This window comes from Hypanus sabinus, chromosome 4 (genome assembly GCF_030144855.1).
Source record: "Hypanus sabinus isolate sHypSab1 chromosome 4, sHypSab1.hap1, whole genome shotgun sequence".
Classification (NCBI taxonomy): Eukaryota; Metazoa; Chordata; class Chondrichthyes; order Myliobatiformes; family Dasyatidae; genus Hypanus; species Hypanus sabinus.
In genome coordinates this window covers 40,061,961-40,075,066 of record NC_082709.1, presented here as the reverse complement: position 1 = coordinate 40,075,066, position 13,106 = coordinate 40,061,961, and the positions used below count along the sequence as shown (strand labels likewise).

At 44.3% G+C, this 13,106-nt stretch overlaps 2 protein-coding genes across 6 annotated transcripts in view; both read right to left on the bottom strand.

Moving 5' to 3' along the window:
• Positions 1 to 13,106, bottom strand: part of myo1b (myosin IB) — a 291,804-nt gene that overhangs the window by 105,197 nt on the left and 173,501 nt on the right. The gene's annotated exons all lie outside the window — the stretch shown is intronic.
• On the bottom strand, positions 3,470 to 7,699 carry LOC132392234 (uncharacterized). 3 transcript variants are annotated; one of them, XM_059966074.1, is made up of 3 exons: positions 6,377 to 7,699; positions 3,965 to 6,342; positions 3,470 to 3,928 (listed from the first exon to the last, which is right to left on the bottom strand). In XM_059966074.1, exon 2 carries the CDS (start codon positions 5,534 to 5,536, stop codon positions 4,787 to 4,789), a length of 750 nt encoding a protein of 249 aa, XP_059822057.1. In that variant the 5' UTR covers positions 5,537 to 6,342; positions 6,377 to 7,699; the 3' UTR covers positions 3,470 to 3,928; positions 3,965 to 4,786. The 3 variants fall into 2 exon arrangements, with proteins under 3 accessions (XP_059822057.1, XP_059822055.1, XP_059822056.1); XM_059966072.1 differs by having other exon boundaries at positions 3,965 to 7,699.

The following is a 13,106-nucleotide window of genomic DNA, read 5'->3' as shown; positions in this document are numbered from 1 at the left end:
CATGATTTCTCCTCTCCATTCCACTGACATCTGGACCTCACCCAGCACAGCACCTCCCTGCACCTCCCTGCACAGCACCTCCCTGCACCTCCCTGCACAGCTATGGTAATTAGACCCTCACCCTAAAATCTCTCTCTCTCATTTCTTTGGCTATAGTTTCACACCGCAGCCTTTCTCATCCAACAGCAGAACTAACTGTCATGTAAAGGACCCACATGAATTTTGAAAGATGTCCTACAAGCAATATTGAGAGATTATATAGGAAACCTATGTTTCCTATATCAAGCACTCCACCCAATCCTTAGTGAATATCAAGGTGATGGTGTATATTTTTAAATGACTATAGCAAAGCCACATTTTATTAATTCATTTATACTAAAGTTCTAGTTTAGAACTATACACTCTCAAATCAAACAAGATCAGAATCAGAATCAAGTTGATTATCACTGCCTTATATGACAAAAAAATTGTTGTTTTTCAGCAACAATACAATGCAAAGACATAAAATTATTATAAGTAACGAAAAGATGAATAGTGCAAAAAAGAGAGGCAAAATGAGGTAGTGTTCATGGACCACTGAGTGTAGTTCCTGGAAAGTAAGGACTCTTAAAGCTGGATACCACCTTCCTGAGGCCTCTTGAAGATGTCCTCGACGTTGAGAAGGATTGTGCCTGTGATGAACCTGACTAAGTCTAAAACTCCCTGCAGCCTCTTGCAATCCTGTGCCTCCAAAACAGGCTGTACTGCAACCAGAATTATCTCTATATTGTTATACAAATTTGCAAGAGTCTTTTGTGACATACAGAATCTCCTCAAATGCCTAACGAAGCATTCTACCATTGCTGTACCTTCTTCATGAATGCATTCATGTGCATAAAAACGAGAACAGTCAGGAGGGAAACAGTTTCTCTCCTTAGGCCATTAGACTTCTAAACTCCCTGCCACATTGCATTCAAAGTGTCACTGGTGAATCTGTTCTGTACCTTACATTATTTAACTTATGGATTTTAGTGTGTTTATTTATGTGTAATCCATCTGTAGATTTCATCCTTACTTTGATAAGTTATTATGTGTAATGTGTGTTATGCATGTTATGTAACGCATTTGTATGGAACCAATGCTTCACACCCTGATTTGGAGAAACATCTCATTTGAATATACATGAATATAGTTAAATGACAATAAACTTGACTTGACTGGACTTGAGCCCAGATAGATCCTCTGAGATATTGACTCCCAGGAACTTAAATCTGCTCTCTTTCCACCACTGATCCCTCAATGAGGATCGGTGCATGTTCCTCTAACTTCCTTTCCTGAAGTCTACAATCAATTCATTGCTCTTGCTGATGTTGAGTATGAGGTGGTTGTTGCAACACCACTCATCCAGCTGATATATATGCAGGGCCTATCAGTGGCGGCAACTCAGCTCGATGAAGGAGTGCTTCTCGCAGATCAGAGGTGGTTATTTAAAATGAGAGCTTTGCGGGCGTTAGTCCATTGTGCAGGACCTATCAGCAATGGCATCTGAGCTCCTCAAACTAAATAAGAGTACAGAGGGATAAGTGGAGTGGCCATTGTCGGGAGTAGGCCAGTGGCAAAAGTAAAAGCGACAGATTTTGGCTCATTCAGACTTAGGTGAAAGCGGGCGTTGGGTGTGGTAAGTGGGTAAGTGGACTTCATTTTTGGGTTTTCTTTGCTTTTTTTTGAGGAATAGCGAGCATGTCGGTAGGGTAGGTATTTTGCTCTGGGTGTCGGATGTGGGAATCCTGGGAATCTTCCAGTCTCCCAAATGGCCACATCTGCACTAGGTGCACGGAGATGCAGCTCCTGAGAGACTGTGTTAGGGATCTGGAGCTGTGGCTCGATGACCTACGGCTTATTATGGGGAGCAAAAAGGAGATGGAGAGGAGCTAGACGGATTTAGTCACCCTGAGGTTGCAAGAATTAGATAAGTGGGTGACGGTCAGGGAAGCAAGGGAAAGAGCTCAGCTAGCAGACAGCGCCCCTGTGGCCATTCCCCTCAGTAATTGTTATCTCGTTTTGGATGCGACTGAGGGGGACTGCCTGACAGAGGACAACCACGAAGAGTAGGTCTCTGGCACTGAGCCTGGTTCCGTGGTGCAGAAGGGAAAGAGGAAGATGAGGAATGCAGTAGTCATAGGGGATTCCATAGTGAGGGAAACAAACAGTTCTGTCAGCCTGATGGAGATTCCCACATGTTATGTTGCCTCTCAAGTGCCAGAGTACGGATGTCTTGGATCAGGTGCAGAGTATTCTGAACGGAGAGGGTGAATTCTTGGTACGTTGGGACAGATGAAATAGATAAGAAAAGGGAGGAGGTCCTGAAGAGAGCATTCAGGGAGTTAGGTAGGAAGCTGAAAGGCAGGACCTCTAGGGTAGTAATCTCAGGATTGCTGCCTGTGCCAAGTGCTAGTGTGTGCAAGAATAGCATGATCAGGCATAATAATGCATGGCTGAGAGACTGGTGTAGGGGGCAGGGCTTCGGGTTCCTGGATCATTGGGGCCTCTTCTGGGGTAGGTATGACCTGTACAAAAAGGATGGGTTACAACTGAACCTAAAGGGGTTCAATACTGTAGCAGGTAGATGTAATAAAGCTGTTAGGGAGGGTTTAAACTAATTTGGCAGGGGGAATGGGAACCAGAGTGATAGGTGTACGGAAGGGGAAAACAGAAATAAATCAAAGATAGCGTGCAACAGAGATTACAGAAAGAACAGGCAGGAAATGAGGCTTAATCAAAGCCAGTGGCATGATTTACAGGGCAATAGAGGTGTGGTGCAGTGAAATCAGAAAGCAACAAATACTGGACTGAGAGTGTTGTATTTGAATGCATTCAACATAAGGATTAAAATGGACTATCTTGAAATTCAGCTATAGATTGGCAAATATGACGTTGTGGCCATCTCTGAAACTTGGCTAAAGGATGGCTGCCATTGGGAGCTTAATGTCCAAGGATATATGGTGTATCGGAAAGATAGGTTAGTAGGCAGAGGGAGAGGTGTGGCTTTGTGTATAAGAAATAATATTAAATCACTGGAAAGAGATGACATAGGATTGGAAGGTATAGCGTCTCTATGGGTTGAGTTAAGAAATGGCAAGGGTAAAAGGCCCTCATGGCCGTTGCAGACAGGCCTCCAAACAGCAGCCGGGATATGGATTACAGATTAGAGCAGGAGATAGAAAAGGCGTGTCAGAAAGGCAGTGTCATGATAATCATTGGGGAATTCAACATGGAAGTGGATTAGGAAAACCAGGTCAATATGGATCTCAAAAGAGAGAATTTGTAGAATGTCTAAGGATGGCTTTTTAGAACAGTTTGTTGTTGAGCCCACTACGGGATCGGCTGTGCTGGATTGGGTGTTATGCAATGATCCATTGCAGACATTTGCAGAAAGGATAACAGAGCAGCAATGGCTGGGGTTTCTGTGAAAAATGAGGGAAGTGCAAGACAGATATATTCCAAATAAGAATAAATTTTCAAAGGGAAGGAGGACAACACCGTGGCTGACAAGTGAAGTCAGAGCCAAAGTAAAAGCAAAAGAGAGGGCATAAAAGGAATGTAACCCCCTGGGTCGCCTCAGGCTGGCTCAGCTCGTTTCGTCTAAGGGAGCAGCCTTCGGCCCCGCCAAACTGGGTAATCAGCTGGTGTGGATGCTGTGTGATGTCCCCGCCTCGCCCACAAACAGACAGTACACCATATGCGATTAAATGAGTACAATTTATAAAGGTTACTATAACTAAGTGATTAATAACGATACAGTATATATGAAGAGAAAATTAAAGAAAAGGCGCCAAACTTATCAAAGTCCAAACCACTTCGTGCACAGCCGTTGGAGCTCAATTACTGAAGTCTTCTGGCCACCATTCGATCCCCTCCGAACTCCTCGACTCTCCAAACAGCTCAGGACCTTCCGAACTCCTCGACTCTCCAAACAGCTCAGGACCCTCCGAGTGGTCAACCAAGCACATCTAGCTTCATCCCCCCACCCCCCGAAGAATCTCCCGGCCTCGGACCCCCCTTTGGGGTCCGATCCTCGCCCAGCTTAGAGCATTGCGTCCTCTCTCTCGACACCCTCGCGCCGATCTGCCCAAAAGCCCGTCAACAAAAGCTTACAGACTCAGAAGAAAGAACATTAATCCCCATTTGGTTTACAAAGGAATACCATTCTCGTTATCAGTAAATTAGCATTCCTGCTAGTTAACAAAAGGAAACCCTTTCCCAACAGTAACAAAGAAAAAAAAGAAACCCCCTTTACACACTTCCTCCACCAAATAAAAGTCATGTCCTCATGACTACTAAATAACTCGCCACCTTTCCTGCCAACACACCGTAACCCAAGCACAAACAGTGACATATCCTCCCCACACAGTAACCCTCACGCCCTGTTCCTCAGGCGCTACTTAGGCCAACTATCTGGGAGTTCCCTAACCCTTCTGAGGCCTCCGTACCCCCTCACCTAAACCCTTCAGGCTCGGACACAACTGGGGATACCTTGGGCCCACTACCAACTCCTCTCTCAACCTCTCACTCATGCCCCACACTGCACACAGCTAACCCTCCCCGCTACACCTGACTCAATGGGAGAAGGGCCAAAGGTCTCTTCCTCAATCGAGGGAAAGTCAGCAAAAGGCAGCATGTACCACACATCCAGCACATCATCCATCGAATCTGTATTCTTCCTCATTCCTGTGATCGGTAGCTGCTGTTTGATCTTCTCCAAATGGAAACACGTGGCCTGCACTGCTCCCGCAGTCTCTTCAACCTCCTATTCAGTATTCACTGCACTTCTCTCCAGCTTTTTCTTCCTCATGACTTCTTCCAGATCAACTTTCAGGTTTTGCACTTCATTTGAACTGTCGATGGTCATCTTCAGGTTCCCTTCAAGCTTCCGCTTCTCTCTTCTGAGATTCGTCTGTAATTTCTTCACCTCTGCAAACTCCCCTCTCCGGGTTCTCAGTTTGCTATTACCCTCAGTCAGACAACTTTCTTCATTCTCTCCAACTTGTAAGTCTTCCGAATGGTTCCAGATCACTTTCTCCAGTCTCTCCGTCTTCATTTCAAACTTGATTCCGTAGAGACAGTCTCTCACGAGCTGCGACCTTCGCCAGCCCTGGCACGTGTCCCGAAAACACTTTAACTCGGTAGTTCTCAGCTGCTCCTGCAACGACCTCACTTCATATTCTCCTGAGGCAAATCCAAATACCAAGAGATCATCCACATACACCAAAACTCCAAACGCCTCCACATCCCCTATGGTCTTCCACCTGCCCCACAGGAAGGTTGCAAGGGCTCCAGATATGCCCTGTGGCATCTTTTCGGACCCGAAGACTCCTAGGGAATTTATAACGGCCGTCTTCGCCTTGTTGGCCTCACTCATCGGGATCTGGCAACATCCACTCCTCAGATCCAGCACCTTAAACCACTTCACACCACTCAGACAGGCCATCGCCTCTCTGGCCCTCAGGGCCATATTCTGGTCACTGACAGTGCGCCTCTTCAACGCAATATAATCCATACACACGCTGCCTAGATCTTCCACAGCTGTAGGGGCCAGTCGCCGCAACCTCTCTCTCTCCGAGGTGTCTTCAGCAGTCAACTCCCCTCCCTCATGGTATTTCACAGCGTCCACTAAGAGGGTCTCACCCTCAGATACTTCCCCCAGGCCGTACCGCCACTGGCTCGTTTGAATTCGGTATCAGCCCAATGCTGCTACACACGTCCGCACAAGCAGCTCGAAACCCTGGGAGTATCGACAATGCCTCCAAACAGCGCTCACCCGCCTCCTCCGGGCAGGCTCCCAAGCGCACCAGCAGGATTTTGGTTCTCTCTAGAACAGAAACGCTGCCCGTCTCAACAGGGTTTGGACACATCTGCATTAACGATTCATGAACCTCAGTCTCCTCCACATTTGCCTCTAAGAACTCCATTTTCACTGACCAACAACCGTTGTCTGGATAATCACCGGCACTGGTACCCCGAATCTCCAGTGTCCTCAATGTTGTCAAGGGTAAATGCTTCCAATAACGGTTATGAAACAAACTGTACAGCAACTTCACTGGCGCCCCGGTGCCGAGGATGGCTTTAGCTTGACTTCCATCCATCCGTAACAACACCTGTGCACATGGCCCCTCTAAGCCTTCAGGAATAGGGTCTGTTCCTTTCGGCAGTTCCTTGGTACATTGCTGGGAACGTGCTCCCCCAGAGACCCCAAGCCGATCCCCCACTGGGCCTCCTCTAAGTTTCCTGACACCTCTCGAATCAACGGAACAACTAATCCCCTTGACAGATCCCCTTGGCACCACAAGCAATTTATCTGCCCCCCTAGGCAAAAAGGGATACCCTAAAAACTTCCCACCAATCTCCTGCCACAGATATAATAAGCCCCCCAGCTGCGGCATTTGACTTCCAGTCGAACCACACGCATTTTCCCACACTTTCCCAAAACTGGCAGCGGTCAGTTCGAGGTAATTGCGCCTGACAGTTCTAACAAAGTCACCAGCCCGCCTACTCAAACTTTCAACCCATCCCTGTCGCTTTTCCTCAGCCAAGCACTGCCACTCACCCAACAACTGAGAGTTCCGCTCCGCCCACGCCTCCGCCCCTTTAGGGCTGGACATTATTCTAATAACCGGGCGGAGCTCACCACTACTGAAACATCCCAACCTGTCACTCCTCAATCTCCAAACAGTACGGACAACCCATGGTCCCACCACCATTTCGTCAGCACTAGTCGGAACTCGAACAACGACCTCGAGGCTAACAACAGCAGCCACCCCACCCAACACACATGCAGCGATAACCAGCAATCACACACCCACAAAGGCACACCAGCTCTTCGCCGCAGACACAATTTAAATAGGGTGATCACACAGCCTCCACAGAAATCAATCCCGGACGAGCACCCCACAATGTAACCCCCTGGGTCGCCTCAGGCTGGCTCAGCTCGTTTCGTCTAAGGGAGCAGCCTTCGGCCCCGCCAAACTGGGTAATCAGCTGGTGTGGATGCTGTGTGATGTCCCCGCCTCGCCCACAAACAGACAGTACACCATATGCGATTAAATGAGTACAATTTATAAAGGTTACTATAACTAAGTGATTAATAACGATACAGTATATATGAAGAGAAAATTAAAGAAAAGGCGCCAAACTTATCAAAGTCCAAACCACTTCGTGCACAGCCGTTGGAGCTCAATTACTGAAGTCTTCTGGCCACCATTCGATCCCCTCCGAACTCCTCGACTCTCCAAACAGCTCAGGACCCTCCGAGTGGTCAACCAAGCACATCTAGCTTCATCCCCCCCCCCTCCTCGGAGAATCTCCCGGCCTCGGACCCCCCTTTGGGGTCCGATCCTCGCCCAGCTTAGAGCATTGCGTCCTCTCTCTCGACACCCTCGCGCCGATCTCCCCAAAAGCCCGTCAACAAAAGCTTACAGACTCAGAAGAAAGAACATTAATCCCCATTTGGTTTACAAAGAAATACCATTCTCGTTATCAGTAAATTAGCATTCCTGCTAGTTAACAAAAGGAAACCCTTTCCCAACAGTAACAAAGAAAAAAAAAGAAACCCCCTTTACAGGAAGTCAGAGCTAGTGGAAAGATAGAGGATTAAGGAGCATTTAAAAACTTGCAGAAGGAAACTAAGGTGGTCATTCGGAAGGAAAAGATGAATCATGAGAGGAAGCAGGTGACTAATATCAAAGAAGATACTAAGAGCTTTTTTAAGTACATTAGGTAAAAGAGAGTCGAGGGTAGATATAGGACCGATACAAAATGACGCTGGAGATATTGTAATGAGAGACGCAGAGATGTCAGAGGAACTGAATGCATATTTTGCATCAGTCTTCACAGTGGAAGACATCTGCAGTATACAGACTTCAAGAGTGTCAGGGAAGTGAAGCTTGTGCAGTAAAAATTACGACTGAAAAGATCCTGGACTTGATGTAATGCACCCTTGGGTTCTGAAGGAAGATGTTGAAGAGATTTCAGAGGCATTAATGATGATCTTTCAAGAATCAATAGATTCCGGCATTGCACCGGATGACTGGAAAATTGCAGAGTAGGAGGCAGCAGAAAGGAAACTCTCAACCTATTAGTCTGATGTCAGTGGTTGGGAAGTTGTTGAAATCAATTGCTGCGATAAGATTACAGAGTACCTGGAGGCACATGACAAGATAGGCCAAAGCCAGCATGGTTTCTTGAAAGGATACTCCTACCTGACAAACCTACTGCAATTCTTTGAGGAAATTATAAGCAGGGTAGACAAAGGAGTTGCAGTAGACATGGTGTACTTGGATTTTCAGAAGGCCTTTGACAAGGTGCCACACTTGAGGCTACTAAGCAAGATAAGAGCCCATGGAATTACAGGGAAGTTACTAGCGTGGGTGAAGCATTGGCTGGTCAACAGAAAACATAGAGTGGGAATAAAGGGATCCAATTCTGGCTGGCAAATAGGCAAAGAAGTGGCAAATGAAATACAATTTTGGGAAGTGTATGGTCATGCACATTGGTGGAAGAAATGAATGGGCAGACTATTATTTAGATGGGGAGAGAATTCAAAATGCAGAGGGACATGGGAGTCCTTGTGCAAGATACCGTAAAGTTTAACCTCCAGGTTGAGTTGGTTGTGAAGAAGGCAAATACAATGTTGGCATTCATTTCTAGAGGTATAGAATATAAGAGCAGGGATGTGATGTTGAGACTCTGTAAGGCACTCATGAGACCACACTTGGAGTATCGTGTGCAGTTTTGGGCTCCTTATTTTAGAAAGGATATACTGACATTGGAGAGGGTTCAGAGAAGATTCATGAGAATGATTTCAAGAATGAAATGGTTACTATATGAGGAATGCCTGGCATCTCTTGGGCTGTGTTCTCTGGAGTTCAAGAGAATGAGGGGGGATCGCATAGAAACATTCCAAATGTTAATATTTCCCATGGTAGGGGATTCTAGGACAAGAGGGCATGACCTCAGGATTGAAGGACATCCATTTAGAACAGAGATGCGGAGAAATTACTTTAGTCAGAGGGTGGTAAATCTGTGGAATTTGTTGCCATGAGCAGCTGTGGAGGCCAAGTCATTGGGTGTATTTAAGACAGAGATAGATAGATTCTTGATTAGTCGGGGCATCAAGGGATATGGGGTGAGTGGGGATGACTGGAAGAATTGGATCAGTCCATGTTTAAATGGTAGAGCAGACTTGATGGGCCGAATGGCCTGCTTCTGCTCCTATATCTTACGGTCTTATATCACTCCTGCATGCTTCCTTATTCCCAAATGAGATTCTGCCTGTGGTATTACCTGCAAACTTACAAACAGCATCGGAGCTGTGCTTAGCCACATAGACATGAGTATAAAAAATAGAGTGGTGGGCTAAGCATGCATCCTTCAAGTCAACTTCTGTTGACTTCAGTGAAGAGAAAACCATTATCACCAATCCATGCTGATTGTGGCCTCCCAATGAGGATGGACGGGCCAGGATCATGAAAAGCTGCATAAAGTTGTAAATTCAGCCAGCTCCATCGTAGGTACTAATACTTCCAACATTCAGGAAACCCGTCAAAAGGGAATGATTCAAAAACACAGCATTCATCATCAAGGACCCCCATCACCCAGGACATGCTCTCTTCTCACTGCTACCATCAAGAAAGTGATACAGGAGCCTGAGGTCACAAACATCATTTCAGGAACGGATTTCTTCCCTCCACCATCAGATTTCTGAATGAACAATGAGCCGATGAACCCTACCTCACTATTTTTCCCTCTCTCTTGCACTATCATATATTATTTAATATATACTTGCTGTTATAACTAACAGTTTCTATTATTAATTATTGCAAAGACAACAAATTTCACAACATACATAGGTGATAATAAACCTGTGTCCAATTCTGATCCATTTGCAGAGGAAGGTACAGAGGTCCAGGTTTAGAAGCTTGGTGATTAATAGTGAAGGGATGATGATCTATTGTACACTACATCAATAAACAGCAGCCTGACATGCTTTCCAGTTCACTAAGTGCTCCAAAGCAGAATGGAGAACCAGTGAGTACACATCCACTGTAGACTTGTTGCAGTAGCAGGTGAATTGCAGGAGTTAATACTAGCCTTGCTTTATTTGACTTGTGTGGAGAAATATTACAGAGATTTGTCCTGGGAACTTTCTCTATTTTGATCGCGTTATCACAGGTGTAGATCAATGATCTCTCTAATTTGCCTGAGAAGTTGGAGAGTACTGTTAGTGATTCGACAGAAATAAGCTTTGAGTGCAGTCAATCAACAACTATCAGTTTACATTCTTACGAGATATTTTCTGCTATATTCTGCAGGGCTGTGGGTAGTTGCCTAGCCTGATTCCCAAAGAACAACCCAATTTGACTTTATCATAATATATTTGTAAAGATAAAACTAAACTGATTTCAGACATGAAGTGCAATCAGTTGTAAGTGTTTAATTTTTATTAAATTCTGTGGTGATGTCTTTTATTTACATGCACATGCTCTAAGCTCTGGTTTAGCTGGCGCTCAGTTACAGAAATCAAGGTATTGGTGCAAATAGTTCGAATTTGAGGATTCAGATTTATTTTACCAATCTAGGATCCCTAGCATCCCATCAAAGTGATGTCAACAAACCAGTTAATCAGGTAACGATGAAGAACAATTCTTACAGAGAATATCCCAAAAAATCAATTTTAATTAGTATTATAAGTATTTTGCAAAAAGTAAATTCATAAAATTAATCCTGAAACTGAAATATGATAAATATTTTTAAACAATAGTTTTAATTATTTTAACAGATTCTGCCATTTCTTTCCATCTAGCAAAAATTCATTCATGAACAAATGCCATAGGAGTTGTTAACCAATTCATAGAAATAGATATTGCTGTTTGTTTCACACCATGGTTATATCAATTATTTTCAGTTTCATAACCACTAAACTCCAAAACCTGAGCCATTGTTTTGCTAACTTGGTGAAAGTGACCTACTGACACGATGAAGAATAAGAGCTGCTAGCAGCCTACACCTGTCAATTCCCTGTCCCTCTATAAATGATCCTTGATCTTGTGCAAAAACGGAGTGTTGCAATATTACTGGGAAGCAATAGAAAGCTGCCAGGTGTTATACATATATTAAATAGGTGCAAAATTCTGCATGAGCTTGTGGGTGCCACAGATGTTGAAACAGGAACATACTTGTGGTCCTTTTCCTGAGTAACCATAACAGTACACGTGTGCTCTGATTGGATCAACTAACAAGCAACATGTTGACACCACACTGCTTGCAAAACAATATGCATGACATAATCACAAATCATGATTTTTCCACTATTTCAGGGCCACCCTTTTTTAACCCCTAAAGTACAGCTGCAATGATTTGCATTACAAGGCTAGCAACCTACAAAGAGTTTTATAGCATTGAAATAGTTTAACCACAGTGTTTATGTAGCACAAATGGCTAAACCATCTTGGTGCCAAGAGCATTGAAAATCAAACTAATTCAAATCTGGGGATGAACAATAAACTGAGTTCTTCTGCACCACCCCAAGCCAAATTTCCATACCTACCATCAATGCAGTTCTACAAAAGTAAGAAAATTTCTAGATGCATTCTGGCACGTATACAATACCTACACAATGTCCATATCTTTCCATTGCCTGCAGATTCATGTGCCTATCTAAAGTATCTCCCTCTGCCACCCGAGGAATAGTAATCCAGGCACGCACCACTCTTTGTACAAAAAACTTGTCTCACACATTTCCTTTTAACTTATCCCCTCTCACTTGAAATGCATGCCTGCTGGTATTAGACATTTTATACCGGGGGGGAAAAAAAGATTCTGGCTCTGTCTACTCTATGTCTCTCATAATCATATATACTTCTATCAAATCTTCCCTTGGCCACTACTGCTCCAGAGAAGACAGCCCAGTTTTCGCCCAAAATCTCAAGGCACACACTCTCTAATCCAGTACACCTCTTCTGTGTCTTCTCCAAAACCTTATATCCTTCCCAAAATGGAGAGACCAGAACTGAATGCAATACTTCAGATGCAGGCAACTAAAAGTTTTATAAAGCTGCAACATAACTTCCCAACTCCTGAACAGTTCATCAACTAATAAAGGAGCTGTGGTCTCAGACCAATATCCTTCTGAACTGCAACACCGTTAAGGGCCTTGCATTAACAGTGTACTGTTTCTACATTTGAATTCCTAAAATGCAGCACTTCACATGTAGCCAGTTTAAACTCCATCTGCCATTTCTCCACCCATATCTGCAGTTGATCTATGTCCCACTGAACTCTTTGCTAGTCTTCTATGCTATCCACAACATCACCAATCTTTGCATCATCTGCAAACTTACTAACACACACATCTACGTTTTCATCAATGCACTTACGTCGCCCACAAACAGCAGAGGATCCAGTACAGATTCCTGTGAAACTCCACTAGTCACAGACCTCCAGTCAGAATAAGTTCCATCAATCACTATCTTCTATAGACAAGTTAATACTGAATCCAGTCAATTCACACTAGATCCTTTGCATCTTAATCTTCTGGATTAGCCTTCTATGAGGATCCTTGTCGAACACCTTACTAAAATTCATGTAGACAACATCCACAGCTCTACCTTCATCAACCACCTTTGTCACCTCCTTGAAATATTCAATCAAGTTAGTGAGACATGTCTTGCCCCACAAAAAGCCATGCTGAATGTTCCCAATTAGGTAATGAATTTCCAATTGCCCATCAATACTATCCCTAAGAATTCTCTCCGGTAATTTTCAAAACACTGACATGAGACTCATTGGTTTAATTTTTAGGATTATCCCTACTTCCATTCTTGAATAAAGGAACAACATAGAACATAGACCATAGAGTTTTACAGCACATTACAGCCTTTCAGCCCACAATGTTGCGGAAACAATGTAACCTACTCTAGAAACTGTCTAGAATTTCCTTACCGCAATGCCCTCTACTTTTCTAAGCTCCAAGTACGTATCTAAGAGTCTCTTTAAAGACCCTGTTGTATCCACCTCTGCCACCACCACTGGCAGTGCATTCTACGCACTAACCACTCTCCATGTGAAAAACT